Genomic DNA, 21,537 nt, shown 5'->3' on the forward strand with positions numbered 1-21,537 from the left:
GATGTATTAAGGCTATATTAAGCAGATGCTTTTTTTTTGGTCTGGCTAAAAATGTAATAATAAATAGGGTCCACAATTGGCTCCACAATTGTTCAGTGCACTAGGTTCACCTGCTTTGCAGTCTCTATAAGATGGATCTAGGTTCCTGGTCAGTTCCATTTGCACTGGAACATCTCCATTGTCAGAATTCTGGTCTGGCTTTGTTGTCTGTCAGAATTCACATAGCTGCTACATCTACATTTCAATTATGTGCAGGGTGGCTGCTTGTCTTTTTCCCCATGACCTCCTGAAGCACTTTTAACAGCCTCATTGATCTTTGCACTTCAATCTGGCCTCTAGTTCAAACGTACAGTATTTCTGTGATTGCAAACCAATCAAGTCCATGGCCTATGTGATGCCTTTCTCTTGGTTCTTAAGTTCTCCTTAGGGACCATCCATTCTGTCCCTGAGAGACATGACCTCTTGTTTTGCTAGTTTAAACAAGATGAGGGGATCTTACACCTGGATGCTGCTATCCTGTCTACAATAGTTTTTGTCTTTCATCTTACTCAAGACATGGTTGGTTTTCTTCTCTTCAGTACAATCTAGCCAATTTGGATAGCTAACAAGACTAGCCTATCTTCAGCACGCAGTTTCATTCTGTATAGCAGTGGTTCTCACACATTTAGCACCGAGAAACTGTCAGGACCCACTGGAAGTGATGTCTTGACTGGAAGTGACATCATCAAGCAGGAAAATTTTTGACAATCCTAGGCTGCTATCCTACCCACACTTACCCAGGAGTAAGTCCTATTGACTATCATTGTTAAAAGAATATACATAGTAGCTTGTTAAAACTACAGGTCTGTAACATTTCCCCAAATGTAGTCATGGTAGCACCTGGGTGTCACAAATGTGCCATGGTATGACTGCGGCACCTGCAGAGGAGCGGCTGCCAGCACTGCGCCAGTACCAGTCAGCACTGAGCCTCAGCACTGCTGAAAGGCAAGCCAGCTGGCTATGTAAGGTTGTTGGTAAGTAGTGTCAGGGCAGGGGGGAGGTTGGGAGTGGGTCAAATGAGGGGAATGGAGGAACTGGGTGGGAGGGGGATGGGACAGGCAGAGCTCTGTGCCACCAGATCCTGAACTGCATGTTGGGCTGGAAGGCCCAACACAAAGTCTCTCAACTCTGTGGGGCTTGGGGCTTTACCCTGGGGGAAGGGGATGAAAGTCCCTTCCCCCAAGAAGACCGCCAATGGGTGTCACAGGGCCACAGGATGCAGCAGTAGCCACTTCACCTGGCGGCGGCGGCACCTTTAGGATTGGGCTGCCTGTCATTGGCCAAGAAATTCTGCAATGATGGGAAAAACATGAATATACCATTGTTAAGTGTTCAAGTACTCTGCAGTATAACAGCTAAACAAGTTGCCTGGGGTAGTTGGAGGTGTTCCGAGGTCACATTCTGTCCCATGCAGAGCATATGAACAATATGCTTTATTCAAAAGAACACGATCACCACCTGTCCCATATTGTCTCTGCTATGGAGAAAGCAGCGGTCAAGGAAAATTGAGGGTCAACACGGAAGGAATAAGGGCAAACTCAGCATAGGATGACTCTGCTCTGTCCCATATTCTTATAGCCAAGTGATAACTCCCTTCCAAGCAAAAGTCAACAGAAGAGAAAGCACGTATCCTCATCAGAAGTGCTAATAGTCACATTTCTGTGTGTGTGGCCATAGCCTACATCTAGGAAGGCATCTATCATGGATGGCTTATTTCCAGAAGGTATTCTGCATCTGAAGATGTTCAAGGTATTTTCTGACATACAGGTTGAGCCTCATTATTTGCATGGGTTCTGTTCCAAGCACTCACCTGGATGGCAAAAAAGCGCACTATAGCAAATCAATTTAAAAAACAAAGTTTCTTTGCTTCTTTGTGATTTCAGAACAGCCTTGCTGACGTTTGTGATGTAAGATAAGAGTCATTAAGAAGACAATCCATCAATCAGTTGTCCTCCAAACGCTCAGAAAGGCACTTCGCTCAGCCTTCACCAATGCAGTGATCACCTTTCTTTCAGGTGCTCAGGGGGAAGGGAGGGGTCTCCTGGAGAGAGAAGGATTGATGGATTATCAGCCAGCTGCCCTCTCTCATTAATGAGGCTATTGTTAAAGGACTGTTTAGTTTTTTAAACTGATTTTAAAGGGATGCATTTTTCCCCTTCTCCAGGGATCAGCACATTCCTTCTCATTTGCAGTGGCCATTCGTATTGAGTCAAATCCATGTATAAAAAGCCTTATATAACAAGGTTAGACCTGTAATTATCAATTCTCTATGAAAGCCTGAGGTTAAAAACATGCTTCCAGTTTGTTTGTTTTTCACTTGACTTCACCAGAGCTTTGTGAACATGCCTGTGGTTTCTTGGTGTAGCTGGCCCCTCTGGCACCTGGAGCCATGACTGTCAACATTACCCTTGGAAGTGCCTGAAGCAATTGCTGTGATGTGATGGCATCACCACCAACTACTTGTGGGTTACAGCACGCTCTGAGGTGCTAATGGCTTTTTTGCTTTTTTCTGTGAAAAAAAGCCACTGACCTCTTCAAGACACATGCAATTACTGTGAGTGCCTGCAAATGGGGTACAGGAGAATGTACTCCTTGAGGCCTCCCCACTGCCACAGTACTTTCACATGCACTCCCCTTCATGACCCCTCATCCTCTAATGAACCCACAGCTGGCTTCAGCCACCACCTCATACTTACCACCACCAAGAGCAGAGCAATCCTTTGACACCCCTCAAAGTATGGTACTTAAGGGCCCTGTAACCCCCTTAGCTATGCCACTGTCCCACCATCCCCCAGATTGCCTTTAAGTGTTTCTCAGACTGTGGGTTGGGACCCACTAGTTGGGTCATGAGCCAGTTTCAGGTGGGTCCCCATTAATTGCAATATTTTATTTTTAATATATTAGACTTGATGCTACCAGGTACGTGACTGCATTTGGGGAAATGTTACAGACCTGTAGTTTTAACAGGCTACTATGTATGTTCTTTTAACAATGATAGTCAATGGGACTTACTCCTGGGTAACTGTGGATAGGATAGCAGCCTAGGATTGTTAAAAATTTTCCTGCTTGATGATGTCACTTCTGGTCATGAAATCACTTCCAGTGGGTCCTGACAGATTCTCATTCTAAAGAAGTGTGTCCTGGTGCTAAATGTGTGAGTATCACTGGCCTATAGTCAGTGTCTCCCCAAAGACTCAGAAAAGGTAAAATATCACTAAACATGGCAATCTGCCAGAATTCTGCCAACAACCTCAAACCCTAAAAGTGAGGTTCTTGCATATTTAAAATATGTTTTAAATTGGACTTTGGTGAATCTTCCAAAGAAAAGAGTGTCACAGTTGTGCAGTTACTGCGTGATGGTAGTGTTAAAGAGTACACTCAAGGTCAATCTTGGAGATAGTGCTGGAACATACAGAGGGATATGGTAGGCCTAAAGAAATTTAGAGCTTAACTGATCAAAGTCAACACCTTGAATTGTTTCAAGAACAAAAGGAATTAAACACAGAAATCATAGCATACTTTGCAACAATTCAGTTTATTAGGAGAGGGACTAAAGTTAGTCCAATATTTATTTTCATAAACACATAACATATCTTAATGTCAAACTCAACCCATCTTTGTGCAGTGGCTACTTATGGAACGGTGGTGTGAGTCTGCTGCCATATGCAGTAGATTTTGGCAGCATGGAAAGTCATATCAGTGATCAAAATGGTCCCCTATAGTTTCTCCTGCAATCTCAATCAGTCTCTTACATCATCTAAAGCTAATTTATGTTGTTTGATTACACTGTTTAGCATACCAGGATTTCTAAAAGCTGGAAGAACACAGATATTTTAAATATCAGTGTACCTAGCCAAGGGTAGGTCAGTAAATTTTATCCAGACATTATATAGTTTATCTTCATGCTAGACTGTTAAAACCCAAGATCTCCTGAGCCACATAATAACATATTAATTGAATAAATTACTCACATTCAATTAAAAGACATTGAGGGGGAAAAAAACAAGCATTCAACAGCACTAAAGAATGCAGAAGAAAACTAAGATAACAAAATATACACCAAACAATCTCAAACCAAACTGGCTGAAGAGTAACTTTAAAGAAAGTGCACTTCTGAACTTCTTGATACCCTCTTTAAAAGTAGTAAACCAAGGGTATTAAAATAATAATCATTATTTCAGTTGCAGAGCAGCTGCTAAAGACTCAGATAATATAAATGTAATTTTGATTTACATTTAAATATTTTGAAACAGACAATATTTTATTGCTATTTAAAAGAATAGGCACAAATGATTTCAAGACTTTTTTATGTTCCCTAACATGCATGGTTGGATAACTACTTTATGTTAATATCACTAATTTAAGAAAATCTGGTCAATTTCTTTACTTAAGTTTAGATTCTTAAGATTTCAAATTCATAAATAAGTCAATATTTTAAATATTTTCATTTTTTAACATTCATACTGGGTATGTTTCACTGTGTTTACTTCCTGTTTTCCAGGTACTCATTGTCAAAAGAAAATATTTTCCATCACAATCAAAACTTGTCTGTTACTAGACTGAAGCCAGTAGTGTGTTACAGTTATTCAAATTCATTATTTGAAAACATATTTACTAAGGAAATCTAAAAGAATTTTATCACACAGGCAAAATTCCCACTGGCATATGCCCGCATTGCAGAATGGACTTATGTCCTGTTTTGGCAGTTTAAAATATTCTGATTTATTTAACATAACATATTAGATCTGCCTCATCAATATATTGATTCTGACAGCTGTTAGCACAAGCAGATCAGTGTGCAACATTAACAACTACTCATCAGTTAGCTGCTGGATTTAGGAGAGGTAAACTTTTGTTAACTTATATCTTTACTTTTAATTTGGAAGAAAAGCTTTAAAAAGTTCATTTACAATGTTTAGTACAGTATTATAGTACGCTCATATCTTTCCCTCAATGTTTTTTTGCTTCTCCCCTGTGAATTACAGGGATGCTGCTATTAATCTGTTCATAGGCTTTATCTTCAGGTTGGACTAGCTCCTGTAAAGTTTTTTCTACCTTCATTGGTCCAGATGTAGGAGTTGTTTTTGGTAAGGTCATCTGAAGAGCACACCACAGGGTCGTGCGTGCTTTGCGAGTTGCTATACACATCTCTTTGATGGCTAGTGCAAGAGCAAAAACATCTGTGGGGTAGAAAAAAGGCATTTTTTGTTGCTACTCTTGCTCTTATCAAGAGATCAAAATTACCACCATTTAGGATACAAACTGTATCAATATTTCCTGTTAATTTCACTCAGTTTTATGTAAGAATAGTTCCTGGCAGACTGAATCTAGTGGCACAACTGCAAAGGATCTGAATTTTACAGAAATGGGAATGTGACAAAATCCTTTCCCCCAACTGGGGTGAAAAGGAGTACAGTCCACCAGAAACTTCTTTTCAAGGGTTCCCTGAAACTAAAGGGAACCCATTAAACTGCTATGTCAGTAAGTCATATAAAGGAGAATTCTAGAACAATCCCTGTGATCTCTCTGAAGCTAGTCACTACTGTGTCCACCACAAACACAGTGTAAGTAATCCAACCTTACCTAGAAGCCAAGTAACAAAAACACTGAATAATAAGCAGTAGTTGCCTCATACATGATAAGTATCTGTCATGGTTTACAAAACCCTGCTATTGCTATGTCCTGGACTAAATGCAGCATGCGGTCCCTTGTCAAATGCCCAAGATCTCTCCAAGAACAAGCCTAGTATCCCCTTCAAGAAGTTTGGGGATAGCCTCTTTTTTTTTTCCTAAAACAAGTAGGAAAATCATTTAAAAGGCTTATTTTGTACTAAATATGTTGCGTTCCAAGGTGTGTTCCAACACTACTCTTTTCCTTGAGGCAGAACCCCAAAAATGACTAAAAATGAAGAAAGGATCTTCAGCACCATTGCTAGGAAACTAATGGCTTGATCCTATTCCAGGCCAGTGTCGGTCTCCCATGTACTTACTATAAGGCATGTTGCAGCAGCCAAAGCACCAGCAGGGAACTGGGACTCTCAGTCCATCAGATAATGCCAAGAGCCATTAATGGTAAGTATCCTGTCAAGCAGTAGGGAGGCATTTGGGGGAGGGTGGAAGGAAGGCGGCATGGGGGCAAAACTGGATGAGGGAGGGTGGTTCAGGCCCTCCCATGCCTGAAAGCATGGTGTACTTGAATCTCTGCCAGCTACTGAGATCTGAGTAGACCCACAGGGGCTGCCGGGGCTTGACACATGGGAACATCTGGTGTGCTCCCTGGGGCATTTGGTGGGCCGCTGTGAGATACAGGAAGCTGGACTAGATGGGCCTATGGCCTGATCCAGTGGGGCTGTTCTTATGTTAACAATTGTTCCCTCATCTCAAGGAGATCTCCAGCTGCCTCTCTGGCCCCTTGGGATACAGTGGCAGCTGTTTCGGTGCTGCTGTACCACAGCATAGGCAGCTCCATTAGGACTGGGTTGCTTGTTGCCATTCCTGCAGGCAGAAAAAATATTAAAAGAAAAAGGCACCTCTGTCATCTTGACATCGAGGGGCTCCTTGTCTCTGCCGATGAGAAGCATTGACAATTTCATCCTTTCTACGGGACTGTACAATGTGAATTGCTTCCAGGTGCTTATCAAGAGCAGTAGAGATATTGGCATGAAGAGGAGAACTTCGAAGACGTTCCATCTTTCCCAGCAATGTCACAACCTATGAATATTAAAGACAGCATTTCTCAAAGTCTTATCACTGTTATCTTCCTTCCCTCAAGGAAAAAAGTTTCTCTTTCCCAAGGGCAGCCGTAAGATGAATGGCTTTATAGCACATTTGTGCTATAAATCACTCACTCATGAGTGAGCAGTGCCTGCTGGCGCACCAACAAATAGCAGCACCAGCCAGAGCAGGTAGGGTCACAATGACTGGCACAGGGGAGTGGAGAGGGTGGTGAGGAGGAGGTGTTTTGGGACAAGGAAGAGTGAAATGGGGTGCATCAATGGAAGTCTGCACCACCATATCCTAACCCCCTTCCCGGCCTTACACCAGGCTTCCTGGATTTGCGCCAGCTAAATAGCTGGCAAGGATTCAAGAAGCCCCATATGGTAGGCTGAGGCTCCACATGGGTTAAAGTAAAAAATACAGGTTGAGTCTCAGTGAGGGTTCCATTCCCAGAACTCACATGGATGGCAAAAATCACATTAAAGCAGATCCATCTAAAAAACAATGTCCCTTTGCTAGGTGATTTAAAAACAGCCTTGCTGACCTTTGTTATGTCAGACAGAGTCATTAAGCAGACAATCCATCAATCAGTCTCTCCCCAGGCATTTAGAAAGGCTTCACTCTGAGCCAGTGAAAAGACCCCTTCCTTCACCCAGAGAAAAGTGATTATCTTTCTTTCCTGTGCTCAGGGGGAAGGGAGGGGTCGGGAAGGGAGCTTGCCTTGGAGTGAAACTGGGGAGAGAATGATTGATGGATTGTGAGCCTGCTGCCCTCTCTTGCATTAACAAGGCTATTGTTAAATAACTGTTTTCCTTTAATTTAAAGGGCCCTTCTCCTCACACTGAGATAGAAAAATCCATGGATTTTTCCACAGGTGAAAAATCTATGGATAAATTAGGTTATACATGTAATTGCTTGCATGACTGTCTCTCTACAACAGTAAGAAAATAAAAAACCATTTTATTTAGTTTAAAAAACTAAACTGTTATTTTATGCATTTTTCCCCTTCTCCAGGGATCAGCACATTCCTTCTCATTTGCAGTGGCCATTTGTGTTGAGTCAAATCATGTATTAAAAAATCCATATATAACAAGTTTGGACCCGTATTCCCTTACCCCAAGGAAATCTCCAGCCACCTCCTAACCTGCGCTGGATACAGTGCAGGTCATGCAACCTGGCTGTGCCAGCACCAGTTAGGATTGGGGGGTGAGATTCTTATGTGCAATGTGCAGCCTGCTGTTATGTGATAATCTGCGGACTGGATACCAATCCAATGCTGATATTAAAAGAGGCCTAGAAAAGGACATCTTCAAACTCCCCTTCCCCCCCAAAATGTAAACACAGGGAATAATTACTAGAACAAAGCAGCAGCATTCAAGCTTATTCAGATTTTGAAATACAGGGAAAATGGGGGGAGAGTTTCTATCTGTAATACTTCCAACCTTGCCCAGAACACCCCTTCAGTTTCCTGGACCCTCCAAAGGAAATTCTGGAAAGGACTACTTAACAGTAGGCCAACTGCCTTTTTTCCAGTGGAAAAGACATTGGATAAAGAAGAGTCAGGAAGGGATATGGAAGCAAGTGCTGCTTATGGAGGCAGTTTGGAGCATGGAAATGGGTGGGGAAAGGTTAGGTGTCCCCACTTGGTTTCCTTCCAAGCAGCTTTTCAGGTTGAAAAAAGGCTGTCAAATGCATATTAAAAATGTGTTTTGTGTGCACCTTATAATTTGGCCGTGTGTATAATTTGGCCAACAACAACAACGGGTAGATGAGTCTCATCGGCCTGGAAAGGCAGCTAATCTAAGAGAAGGAAAACTCTGATCCCAAACCTCCACTGCCTTGTGGCTACATCCAGTTGTGGAAAAGGCTTCAGGAGTCAACCTCGAGGCAAAATCAGGAGCCGGAGTCCCTGAGGCAGTTCGTGGCTGTACACAGTCATGCTCTGGCAACTCCTGCGAAGCCGCTGGAACCAACTGTATTGGCTTCTGCCTTTCCATTGGACCATTCCAGCGACATGGAGAGGGGGGATTTGCTGCATGGGTAACAGCCTATCCTCCATACCTTCTTTACCCAGGCTTCACGCACTGGAGAGGACACTAACCACCTTTCAGAGCGCGATACCATAGTCTTTCGAGACTGAAGGTTGCCAACATAATTTGGCCATATTTTTCTGTATAATTTATTCCAATTTTTTTTTCTTTTACCTCATTTAACTGTTCTGTTAATAAACACTGTGTTCAAAGAGTGGGAAATGCTGCATGTAGTCAGAAGTTGCCAACTTTGAGATAAGCTGCCTTTCAGACTTTTCATATGCATCCTATATTGTTCTAGTCAGGAAAGATGCTGCTGGGGCTCCCTAGAGTGTAAAGAACATGCCAGTAGGGGCTTAAGCAGATCTTATATGCTGTTTGGAACATCAGACAGATCTGATGCTCAGGAGAATCAGAAACGAAAGCATGCTTATGCCAGTTCTGAGAGCAGCAGGGCTGTTTGGGACTTGGACCTGGAGAGGCTTGTAATAGCCAGACAAAATACAGTACTTTGATATTTTAAGTAACTTACTCTGGCTTGTTCTCGTAACTGATCCACAATTAAACGATCAACTCTGGATGGATTTGATGTTAGTCTTGGAATAGAAGTATTATTAGTACTGGACACCTTCTTTCCTGGGTAACTTTTCGCAAGAGCTGACTCAGTCTGAAAAATATTTTATGTTTTAAAATTATTGGTTATATTAACATCTCATATGTTGAGATGGTAAATTAGTTATGCTTTTACATGGTAAGTACATTCCCTTCCTTCTTCTGGCATGCAGACTATGACAGCAGTCCCAAATACTTACATTAGCTTGCTAGCCTGACAATGAAGCAAAGTCCAACCTCCCAACAATAAAAACATTTTTAAAAGTCTTTGTCTTCCAGCAAAAGTGTACATGAAACATCTCAGTTCTAGTTGTAACACTCTAAGGTGACTGGAATTAGTGAAGGGGGGGAACTAAGATCCCTAGGAGGGAAAAAAAAAACATTGAGTTGAATGTGCTTCAGTTGAGGTATCCTACTGAAAGTAAATACAGGTGCACGTCACTTATCAATGGGGATACGTTCTCCTATCCCCGTTGTTATGCGATGAGGTTGTTAAGTGAACATTCAGTCCAATCTAGTGTCTCTGTTGTGTACCAGACACTCACTGCCAGACACTCACTGGCTGAGCAGGCCACTGGAGACTGACCGCCTCTCCTGTGCATTAAGAGCCTCTTTGTTGTGTAAACAAACACTCTGCTGCAGGCTATGGGAGACCTGATTGCCTCATTAGGAAAGAGCCTTTGTTGTGCTTTGACCACCACCGTATATGCGGTCAGTCCTTAAGTGATGCACGCCTGTAATTACCCAACAATAAAGTAACTACTATTGGGTTTATTGCTGCCATGTTGCATTCAGAGAATAAACTAGCAAAATGGTCAGATAATAACTGTAACTTTTAGAATCCTGAAGATTTGGCTTTGGCTCTGGCTCCTGAAGAGTGTGGGTTTGATATATAGCTTCCAGTACTCAAGAAGTAGAACCCAAGCGTTAGTTATTCCCTTCTCCTCGCCAACCCATAATGGCCTTGTCCCTTTAGCTCTAATACACAGATGGACCATAAATACTACATCTCAATCTTCCTTTGTTACTTGGTGAACAAGAATAAAATAAACAATTTAAGAAATTCCAAATTCTGTGAAACAAAATATAGCAAGGGTGTTCCATTTGCTTAATTTTTTCCATTGGAGAAAGACCTCTTTGGAACATCTGAGCCAAAACAATATTTTCTTCCAATAGGTAATCCAGAAACAAACCCAGCCGTTTCCAAAGGACCAATACCAATCCAAGTAGACTTCATAGTAAGATATTCTGAGTGATAAAGAACTCAGTGGTAGAATAAAATGTCCTCCCCATCATATTAAGTTTTATCAATTGAAGCTGCAGGGGGGGACTTGGTGATCCTTTCTGAGTGCTTTGAGATGGTGGTTACCAACAAATCTGTGCTGCCACAAAGAATATCTGAGCCTAGAGGAGTAGTTACCATGTGCCTGTCTGATGTAATTTAGGTCAGAGGTCTTCAACAGGTGGGCTGGGACAGAGAAGTTGGTCACAACCAACCTTGCATGATCCTGGTAGAGGTCCTGCTGCCATCTTGCTTTAGGACTCAGGCATGCATAACTTTGAAGAGTTGTCAGGACAAGGGGTTCCAGAAGACACAAATCCTAGAGCCTGGGGGTTTGAACAAGCCTCCCCAATCTTCAATTACACTGCTAGTCTCATCTGCCATCTCTCAATTGCTGCAGCTACCCCTCTGCTCTCTGCCTGGTTTCACCTTGTTTTCTTTCTTTCCCTCTGCCGCTTTCTGTCCCTCCTCTCTTTCCAATTAGCCTGAAAGTAAAGAAGGGGTGCTTACCCTTAAAGCCCTATACAGCTTGGAACCTGTGTACTAAAAGACTACCTTCTCCAACATGACCTTGCCCAAATATTAGGATAATCATTACAGTCTTTCTCAAAGTCTTCTCACCTTCTGAAGACAGGTGATAATGGAAAAGAGGTCCTTTTAATGCAGATTTTCCAACATACCAACTAAACTGGTTTTAATCAACTGATTTTTACTGCTACTATTCGCTTTTATCATTCTGATCGGATTTTACTGGGTTTTTTTATATTGTGAACCACTGAGCACGCCTGGTCAAAGACCTCTGGCTACCTGGGACCAGGTATGGTAGTGCCACTCCCACACAAAGCACATTCCAACCCAGAACTTCTTCCCCCAGATTCCTCCTCACACCTAACCAGTGACACCCCTGAAGATGGTAGGGAACAGGATACAGAATTAACAGGTCACTGAAAGTGCAGCCTGGCTTTTTGGGATACACCAGATCCCATTGGTGAGCCAGCCAATTGCTGTGGACTGTTTCTAGAAAGTAGGAAAAAGGGCATTTTAATCCCTTTTCTCCATCCTGGAACCTCCCTGTAGAATGCAAAGAGGATGGGGTTTTTAATGCATTCACCTAACCCTAATCCCACTCTCCAATTATCAGCAACTCAAGCAAGTCAATTCTTTCTCCTCCCCCACACTGTTCCGTTTTCTTTCTCTCACAACCACAACATTCTATACGTCCTGGAAGTCACTACATAGTTCCTTGTCAGGTTACTTTGGCTGGGTATTTTCAATATTTTAAACGTATGAATAAACATAATTCTGCATACCAAGAGTCCCCCCAAGTATGTAGAAACTACTACTTTAGTTTTGGATGGCTCCATTTATCGTCAAAACAGATAGGCATGAGATTATCCAAGTTCAATATTAAAGAGTATGATAAATAGAGCAAAAACAAAACACAGACAGATTTTTACTGCCCCATTGACAAAATAGGAGAGAGTTTTAGTGTTTTTTCAAAGGGAGCCAAGATCATCACTGTCAGCAGAGCCCTTCCCTACAGCTACCACAAATGGGGAAACTAATATTCTCCCTCAGAACTATCTTGAATGAATGTTGTTAAAGATGTAGCATTGCTCACAGGGAAAGATTATGCCAAAATGATGGCTTCTAGCTGGCAGGTGATGTGAAGACCACTATATATTGTTGCCACCACGAAGTAGGTAGCGATGTTGGAAGGCAAAGCAAGGGCCAGATTTGGCCCCTCTTTCATTCCCAAGCCCCCCAAATTTCAAGCCAAAAGGTCTCATCTGAAAACTATGACTCAACTGTTCTACAATTTAGAATGTAATTGCCTTCTAAAATGTATAATTCTTGCTTCTTACTTTTTTCCGTTCTTTTTCCAAAGCTCTCCATTGTTCATAACATTCTTCTAGTCTAATATGAAGCTCACTGGCTGACCCACTTCGAGTTTTCATTGGTCTTTGAAATCCAAATGCTGGCATGAAGCCTGTAAAAGAACTGTCTCCGTACATCATATCATTAAAATAAGGATACAAGTGGCTTAACTCATCATAGGAAAATAAATCATAGGAATCCATCAGGGGAATGACAGAGTGCCCAAATGGATGGGTGGATTTCAAAGGAAACCTGTTTGAACCAAGCTGTGGGACACTTGGGCTATGCCGCAAGTCACCCATCATGAAACTGTTTGAAAAGCAAGAAGCCTGAGTGCGATTCACACGGTTATTGACAATATTATTGTCCCCACCTCCTTGCCTATGGCTACTGAAGTGTCCTTGAGACTCCAATAAATCTTGATAAGTGTTCTGGGACAGTCCATCAGGATGCTTTTGTCCTTCCTCAGCATCATAATGTCCATTCTGTGGTTTAACTTGAAAATTGTGCTTGTTCACATTTTCAATTATACCATATTGCTGTGAATAGCTATCACAAAAACCATTTGGTGGCTTAATTTTTTTGTCTATAATAGACTCAAACAAGCTTTCTTCTCCTACCTTATTCAGTCCTTCCATATGACTGGTAGATTGAACTCGATCTGTAGCATTGCCATCATTGAAATCAAAACTGGAAAACACCGTAGGGGTTTCTTGGCAATATTTCTGAAGCAACAAATTATTGTTTAAAGTGACATTGGTTGATGGCAACTGAGAAAAATCATAGGAATGATTGGAACCTTTTGAACCAGCAGATAAATGATTATTCAACTTTATCAAGGTGCCTTGATTCCGAATAGGGGCAGAGGAACTGTTTTTAGTTTGGATGTTGATCCATGTTGGCCTTACATTTGTGTCTGATGATGAAGTACTTACTGAGTTTGTTAAGATATTCAGTGATTTGAAATATTCAGAATTTTCTGCAGCATTTGCAAAATCACCGCTTCCTGGGACAGCTGCATGAGACTTTAGGGCAAAGTCTGATTTTAAACCAAAGTCAGGGGTATATGAAGTTTCATTCACAAACTGCTTTTCTGATATGAGTCCAGTAGTCTTCTGAAATGTAAAATTCTGTTGCTCTGAAGAGGCATCTTCCATTTTCTTCTGGACAGCTGGTTTATTCTGAAAAAGTTTACTATAATTATCTGTATCTAAGGCTGGTAACTCAGGCGTTCCACTTGGTAATTTTTTACTCTCTTGCACACCATAATTTGCATTTTTATTATGCTTTGCTTTATTGGGATGAGAATAATCCAAGTATCTACAATAATCCACACCATCACTGTATCTATTAAATTGTGAAAGAAACATCTCAGCTCTTTTTGGGTGCACCTGTGCATCATGTCCCTTAGGATCCACCTTATCCCTTCCATAAGAATAAGCATCTGATCCCGATTCTTTTATAGCTTCTGAAAGACTGGTTTGTGGGGTAAAACATGCTTTCACATATGAATAGTCTTGAAATTGTGGTGCCTTTGCATTCTCGTTGGTTTGAATATTATAACAGCTGACGTGATCATTCCTGGAAGGGTACAACCATTGCTCATCAAGGTCTATGTTAGTGAGCCCATGGTAAAGGTCATCCACTTTCTGTTGCAAGGTTATGTTGCCCACATGCAAATACTGCTTGTCAGACACTGGTAAACTTTCTCCACCATAAAAAGCCGGTTGAGGAATGGCTCCATCTACTGGTCTCTTTGTTTCAGACAGCAAGTCAGGGTGGTCTGTAAATCGCGTTGTGCTCACAGGCCATACTGATTTTAAACCAGAGGCACATGCCCTACAAGAATGAAACACAAACAGACATGCAATTCTTTGCATTTTATCCTATTTAATTAATTTTATTTGTATTCTTAATATATTCCACAATCAATGTTTGCTCAGAACTATTTACTGTCGTTTTGATTGGTTCTGTGAGAACCAGAAATGTGTTAGCTACATCAGTAACTTGCCAGTCAGTAGTGGTTAGACTGATTACGATCAGACAGCAGGTTCAAATCTGGGAGGAAACCTGTCAGTTATGAAACTCATTGGGTGACCCTGAACCTGTCCCGCAACCCACCTACTTCAAAGGGTTATTTATGTGCATAAGGAAAGGCGGATCTTTTATACTGCCCTGAGCTACAAGAAGGTAGGGCAAAATATAAACGTAATAAATCATTTTAAAGGAGATTATTTTATGTCAAACATCATACTAACCCCTCAGCAAAATATGGCTGCGATTTATCTTGTTCTTCCAAGATGTTAGACACAAGTCCATATAAGTCTGTTTCACTGCCATAGTCATTTCTTTCAGTTTGAATCCTAAGAACAAATAAGTATAATAAGTATGTCTCTTTATGATCAAAGTTAGTATTGTAACCTTTGTGACTAAATCATTTCCACACAAAATGAGATGACATATCATGGAACCAGTTAAGCAGCTTTCAACCTGCACTGTGTTCCACAAAGGTACTGCACACTTAGAGATAGTGTTTGTGAGTTCACTGGTCCAAAAGATAAAAAAATTGGACATCAACGTTGTAGACTTAGGTGTAAGATGTGAACAAGCACAGCTTTCCAGAGAAAGAGAGAGAACGGAGAGGTCATATCAATGGGCTGTTCAGCTATCAAAGATCTGCTTTATAGCTAGCATTTATAACTTGACAAATCCTCAGCTTTTCCCCTTATTTATTAGTTAATCTCGAAGATAAGGGTGCATTCTGAGTCAAAAATCACGAAATTCAAAACCCGGGTTGAAGTTAAGAAAGTTAAGAATGTAAAACTTAGGGATTTGTGAAAAATAAGCGGCATGGGGAAGGAGGGGGCCTGGCAGGCAGGAAAACTGGACATGCGTGTTGCTGCTGTGGGAGAGGCAGCAGCCACCACTCTGGCATTCCTATTTTGTTTGTCTCTCTGCCCAAAAGCACCTTACGTGGGCAGTTGCTGCTGCTGCTGCTGCATGATGGGACTGCTGGAGCTGTGCCACAAGGCCTTGGGCACCAGTAACCTGTACAAGGTACTGGGAACCAGGCACAAGGCTTCGTCCAGTGAAATCCACTGTGGCTTTCACAAGGTTTCCTTGGGAGCGTATCCAGATCACACCACCCTGGCCAAGGAGGCAGCAACTCAACACTTGCAGGCAAGACTTAAGCATCTGTGGATTTTGGTATCTATGGAGAGTCCCAGAACCAATCCCTATGGAGAGCCCACTGTATGTCCTTATCCACTGACCTGTGGATAAGTTGACCCAAGTTTTCAGGATACATTTTTAAGACATACATGTCTCAACTTATGCGTGAGTATCTATGGTAAATTTATAATATGGATCACATGAAAGTTAATTCTATTGTCTTTTGTCAGGAATACCCAAAGAGTAATACAAGCAGCAAGATGTCCCACTTATTTATGAATAAAACCAGTAAGATGGTCTAATAATTCAATTTGACCACCCCACTCCACATTAGTTAGACATTATGCTAACCTGTACCTGAATTTGTAAATCAACCAATAAACACTAAACATAGGAATACATTTTTATGCATGCTCTCATAAAAAAAATTCCAAATGTATTTAATGATGACATTAAATATCAGTCCCTTAAACTAGAAAGTGCCCTTTCAAAACTTACTATTCTTAAATTAAATCAGCAATACCTCGTGTTTCCTTTTGAATTAAACAGCAGCAATAATATTTTTTTCTAACAAGATTTCAAAAAAGTGAACAAGAGAAACATACGCATAAGACACAAAATAAGGAACTCAGTAAACAAGTTGTCAAAAAGCAGAAGCAACTGCTTATCATAAGAAAGTTCAAGTAGACTGAAAAATCAAGATCATCTAGGTCAATTCCCTTCAGGATGCATCCCACATATTAACTCCCTTCCTGATAAAATTCATATTGTCCAGACTACAGCATGGTACAAACAAGACAATGAGAACTGAACAGTGTTCATTAGTTCATTGTATCAGAGGGACACTGCAAATGTAAGCAACAGTTTAAGAAAATCACTGGAAATGAGCAGAGTTGCATTCAACATAAGGCTAAAAAAATCTTCAAGACAGTCACTCAATCGGGCTTTTGGAAAACTTCATTTAGACACCAAAGGTGGAATCTGGACTTTGATTATGAAGAAGAAACCAATCCATAAAATGTCTTCAAGAAGAAGTTTCTCTAGCTTATTTTGGCCAAGAACAATACAATTTGTTCTTTATAATCTTAAAATACTACAGAAATTACCTACCCAATCAAAATAAACAGCTAACTTACTATATAATTTTCTCTTCCTAATAATACAATTAGATCATGTACCTGTTTTTTACACTAATCTGAGAACTAGGAGGTTGCTTAATATCATCTGCATATGTAGACCATGGGACATAGAAAAGAGAAGAGTCAGTATGGTTTGAACATTCAGAGGACGTAGAAAGGGAAGTATTGAAAGTCTGCCGTAATTCTACATTCTCTTCACTCTGTATTTCAAATGCAAGAAGAGATCATTAATATAAAAATCAGCATATTATTCATTATACTGAATATCATCATAGCTGCTTTTCCATATTCAGTGCTAACACCAGGTTATAGGGGCCTAAGGCAAAGAGGTGCAGTGTCTTTGGTACCTTCTCACCAACTCTCTGATGCAGCCCTCAGTACTGAGAAATCAGAAGTTGACTTGGGGCCTGATCCAATGGCCCATGCATTGGCCTGGTGCCAGTGCACACTGTCGCAAACATACCGTTAAGGCACGTCTGCGACAGTCCGTGCCAGGTGGGCACCAAAACTGGCATAGCACAAGCCTGCACTGAGCCAGCACCGGGCGCGGGCCACTCAAACACAACCTTGCACTTCGTGTGAACACCAGGCAACGGAGAGGTAAGTCAGGGCAGAGACACAGGCGTTGCGGGGTGGAGGGAGGGTAGGGGGACAGAGCGGGGCGGAGATGGCAGCAGGCCCTGCCGCCATATCCTATCCGCCCTCCCAGCCCTGAAGACCTAACATGAGTCTTCTAAATTCTGGGTCCACACAATAGTGGGTGCAAATCCGAGGAGACCCATTGGGTTTGCCTGGTCACTACACAGGGTAAGGAAGCATAAGCTCACTTACCCCGAGGAGCCACAGAGCTGCTTCCCAGCCCCATGGGATGCAACGGTAGCCATTCTGACACCGCTGCAGCCCTGGGCACTGGGAAATTTAGGACTGGGCTGCCCGTCTGGACCTGACCTGCCTAGGCCCTCTGACAGATGTAGGGTGTCATCCAGTGCCCACCCTCTGACTCACCTCTATTTAAATTAAGGATCAATTCCATCCTAAACAATCAGTGATATAGAAAGGTTCAAAAGCCATCAGATTCATTCCTTGGACACAATACTGGTTAACTCTGATGTATGACTCTGATGTACATCAGTTAACAACTGATGTATGACCCAAGTTACACACTACTAAAGGGAGTAATTAGCCAATTTCAAAAATACCCATTCCTAATGGGCCACACAAAGGCACAATGCATCAGTCACAAATGCATCAAATGTTTGCCTTCAAATTCTTGAGATTCTTTATTCCCATAACAGGGTCAGGCATAATGTTCCAAAATGTTATACCTCCAATACTTACCCCTTTTGATTTAAAGTTTGTTACAAAATGAGGACAGACAACAACATAATTTGTTCTCAAATTAATCCCAGAGATACCAGTAAGCAATTAATTCTAGCCATTAAAGAGTACAGTTTAGCAGCATTTTGAACAGTAGAGGGGAATCTGAACCTGTTGGAATGAAGCCTATTATACAGCATTTAGTACTACTTTATTTTAATTTTCCCTTTTACTACAGCATTCATTCCGTAATCAACACCTGTTATATTGCATTCAGCTCTTTCTATAACTAAAAGTGATTTATACATTGTGTGATCCTGATCTAGAACAAATAAACAAGTTGTGTTATAGTCTGGATGTATAAAAGAATGCTGTCCAGAAAGCAACACATCACATCCAGCAATAGAATAATGTAGTGATCATCAGCCTTTTTCCTGTCATGACCTCAATAAAGAAATAAATAATGAGAATAGGAACCCACTGTAGATCCTGCCCTCCTCTTGGAACCCTATCTGCCCACTCCTGACCCCATCGTCGCCCACTCCCCACCTATTACAACCTCCTAGCACTATTCACTGTACACAAATATTCTTATTAGAGAGAAAGCTATTTTAGCACAATTGCTAAGAACCTGAGCAGGACTGAGACACAATCTCCTTGTACCTGAAGGGGTACACCAAACGCCTCCCCCTTTATCTGGTGATGCTCTAGTCCAGTGGCCTTCAACCTTTTTTGTTCCTGTAAGGCTTCATGACCCCATTGGGGTCCTGACCCCAAGGTTGTAGAACACTGGAATAAAACATGTGAAACTGCATGCCTTACTCTGTGTTGATACTAGTATGCAGGTTTAAATGAAAGACATAGTATACTCCATGGGTGCACAGTCTTCTACTACTCCTGTGGCTCTATGGTTTGGGGTGTCTACTTTTCAATTATTAAACATATAATAATGCATTTATATGTTTATCAATGAGGACAAAAAACCATGATGCATGCCTTAACTTTCAAATCTGAATTTGAGATTATGCTGTTCACAAAGTAGCATATTCCCATATAGGTATTCCCCAATTTACATAAACCTCAACTTATGTGTTTTTGAGTTTATCAAAGTCTTTGCTGTACAAGAGGAGCCACCAGCACTCACCATTCTGTAAAGCTCACCACTAACTATGTTCTGTAATCTAGGATCATTTTCAGTGCAACCTGTGTTTCCTCTTCTGTTTAAAGAGCCATGCAGAGGAAGGGGTGAGATTGATGTGCTCTGAGGACCAGAACACATTGATTTTGCCCTTTGCTCCACATGGGCTCTTTAAACAAAAGAGGAAACCTATCTGGAAGCAATCCCAGATTACAGAGCAAAGCAAAAAGCATGCTTTACAAAACAGCAAGGGTAGGTGGCTCCTCCTGCACAGCCCAGTGCTATACATATTATGGTTTTGTTTGATTATATTGTCTTGATAATAAACACTATTTCAAAGGTATTAGAACTTCTTTTCATGCAATTTCTGTACTGGAGTAATAAAAAGCAAAGTAATATCTAAAGTAAGTAACACGTTGGGTCTGTTTATATGCTTATTACTCTGGCTATTTGCTCCTTTCCGTGTTCATTTTACTGCTACACAATACCTTACTATGCTAATCCCTTGTAAAAGAAGGCTTACGTAAATGAGTATAGTAACTGACTGAACCTGCAATTTGTAGCAATCATAGAAGGAGCTGCAACCTGTCATGATAACGTTATTGAACACATCCGTCAGTCTTCTACTGGGCTCTGTACTATTCATAAAGCAGCTGGTGCCTCTGAAAGCTACCTTAGGCTGAGACAAAAACAGTGAAGCAGAAAGAAAAACAGTTAACCTACATTTAAATTGCTTTACACTACTACCGTGTTTTTTAGTTCCTGCACACTTCAGGATGCCAGTCTACTACAACCCCCCAGAATTTCTTCATCTCAACAAGGCCTGATACAGAGTACCATTCATGAAACATGGGGAGAAAATTACACATTGCCTTTGTAACTTAGATTTGGGCAAACTCCATATTAGGTTGTAAGAGAAGTCCAAGAGCTGAAGTAGGTGGAGGCAGCAGTCAGCAAAGTGAATTTTTTTTTTTAAAACCCATCTTTTCTTCAAATGCCTTTGTGCACCTCTGAATCTGGACCAAGTCAAAGATTCCATCTAGTAAAGGAACAACATACATTTGCCCACTGAGAGGTGGCTGACAGGCAGATGAGGAAAAGCTTGAGGGACCAAACATGGCTAGGCAAACAGTTGTTTCACCTCAGCCAAGTACAAGGCTGTTTTTCGTGAGGTGTGGTGAACACAGGCAGTTGTGGTTTCCCTCAGTTTCACTCCAGTCTTTAACCCTGCTGTACTTGACACCTGCATTTCATCCTTTTGGCCCCACCAAGCCACTTTCCCATGCTCTCTCACCTACTAGTGGTCTCCTTCCCACCTCTTGTTAAGTCCTCCTCTGACAGCCCACTCCTATGCATGTCTACTCAGAAGTGAGTCCCATTAGACTCAATGGGGCTTACTCCCAGGAAAGTGTGGATAGGACTGCAGCCTCAGAGCCCAATCCTGTGCATGTCTACTCAGAAGTAACTCCCATGATAGTCAATGGGGCTTACTCCCAGGAGAGTGTGGAGAAGATGTGTGTGCTGCCTGAGCCCCTCATTTTTCCACCCCCCGCCTCCAAAGGCTCAGTGCCTCACCCCCTCCGCACCTCACCTGGCTTCCCCCACCACCTGGCCCCAGTGCCCCCCTCCTTAGTCCTCACACCCCTCCCCTCAGGGTCCTTTCCTCTCAGCGACTTCTCAGGCTTCCTCTTGCCCGCCCCACTGAGCCCTGGTCGCCCACCCCCTCACCTCCATCCCCTTCCCTACACAGGCTTAAAGGCGTCTCTCAGCCCCTCCTCAGGGGAAACCAGGGGCCACAGAGAGGCGTCGTGTCGCCCCCGCCATCACCCGGGGGCGGGGTGGTGCGGGACGGGGCGTCAGGCGGCACAGAGGGTTCCCTGCTCCCCTCCCTGGACCCCAAGCCCAGACTGCCTCCGACAGCGGGCGGGGGAGGAGCAAGAAGAGCCAGAGCGGCCGTTACCACGCCTGGGGGGAGGGGAAAGGACGCCTCGCAGGGCTCCTCCTCTCACCTTCCCCCCTGTTGCCAGGCAATTGGCCGTCGTCGGTGGAGAGACAACCAGTGAGAAGCCGCCTTTGCCCCCCCCGCCTCGAATGACCTCCCCCACTCCTCAAGTCGCGAGGGCAAACTCATGAGGGATGGAACGCGGGACAGCCAATAGAGGGAGCCCCTGAACATTCCACCCTCCCCCCCCTTGCTGTCCCGCTCAGCGCCTCT

At 42.3% G+C, this 21,537-nt stretch overlaps 1 protein-coding gene across 3 annotated transcripts; it reads right to left on the reverse strand.

The window, feature by feature from the left end:
- Positions 1–4,328: 4,328 nt before the first annotated feature.
- MEIOC (meiosis specific with coiled-coil domain) lies at positions 4,329–21,218 on the reverse strand. 3 transcript variants are annotated; one of them, XM_066628656.1, is made up of 8 exons: positions 21,069–21,218; positions 19,873–20,001; positions 16,907–17,067; positions 14,816–14,920; positions 12,545–14,396; positions 9,318–9,452; positions 6,569–6,749; positions 4,329–5,219 (listed from the first exon to the last, which is right to left on the reverse strand). In XM_066628656.1, exons 2-8 carry the CDS (start codon positions 19,966–19,968, stop codon positions 4,990–4,992), a joined length of 2,760 nt encoding a protein of 919 aa, XP_066484753.1. In that variant the 5' UTR covers positions 19,969–20,001; positions 21,069–21,218; the 3' UTR covers positions 4,329–4,989. The 3 variants fall into 3 exon arrangements, with proteins under 3 accessions (XP_066484753.1, XP_066484754.1, XP_066484752.1); XM_066628657.1 differs by having other exon boundaries at positions 13,178–14,396; positions 21,051–21,218; XM_066628655.1 differs by having other exon boundaries at positions 21,051–21,218.
- Positions 21,219–21,537: the final 319 nt, after the last annotated feature.

The sequence above is a fragment of the Tiliqua scincoides genome, chromosome 5, assembly GCF_035046505.1.
Source record: "Tiliqua scincoides isolate rTilSci1 chromosome 5, rTilSci1.hap2, whole genome shotgun sequence".
Classification (NCBI taxonomy): Eukaryota; Metazoa; Chordata; class Lepidosauria; order Squamata; family Scincidae; genus Tiliqua; species Tiliqua scincoides.

Bases quoted from the DNA above. Each gene is read 5' to 3' on its own strand.
- MEIOC (XM_066628655.1), bottom strand. The intron at 17,068-19,872 runs GTTCAGTCAGTT...TTTGAAATACAG, and splicing joins ATGATTGCTACAAATTGCAG to AGTGAAGAGAATGTAGAATT. The intron at 5,220-6,568 runs GTGCCTTTTTCT...TCTACCCCACAG, and splicing joins TCGATGTCAAGATGACAGAG to ATGTTTTTGCTCTTGCACTA.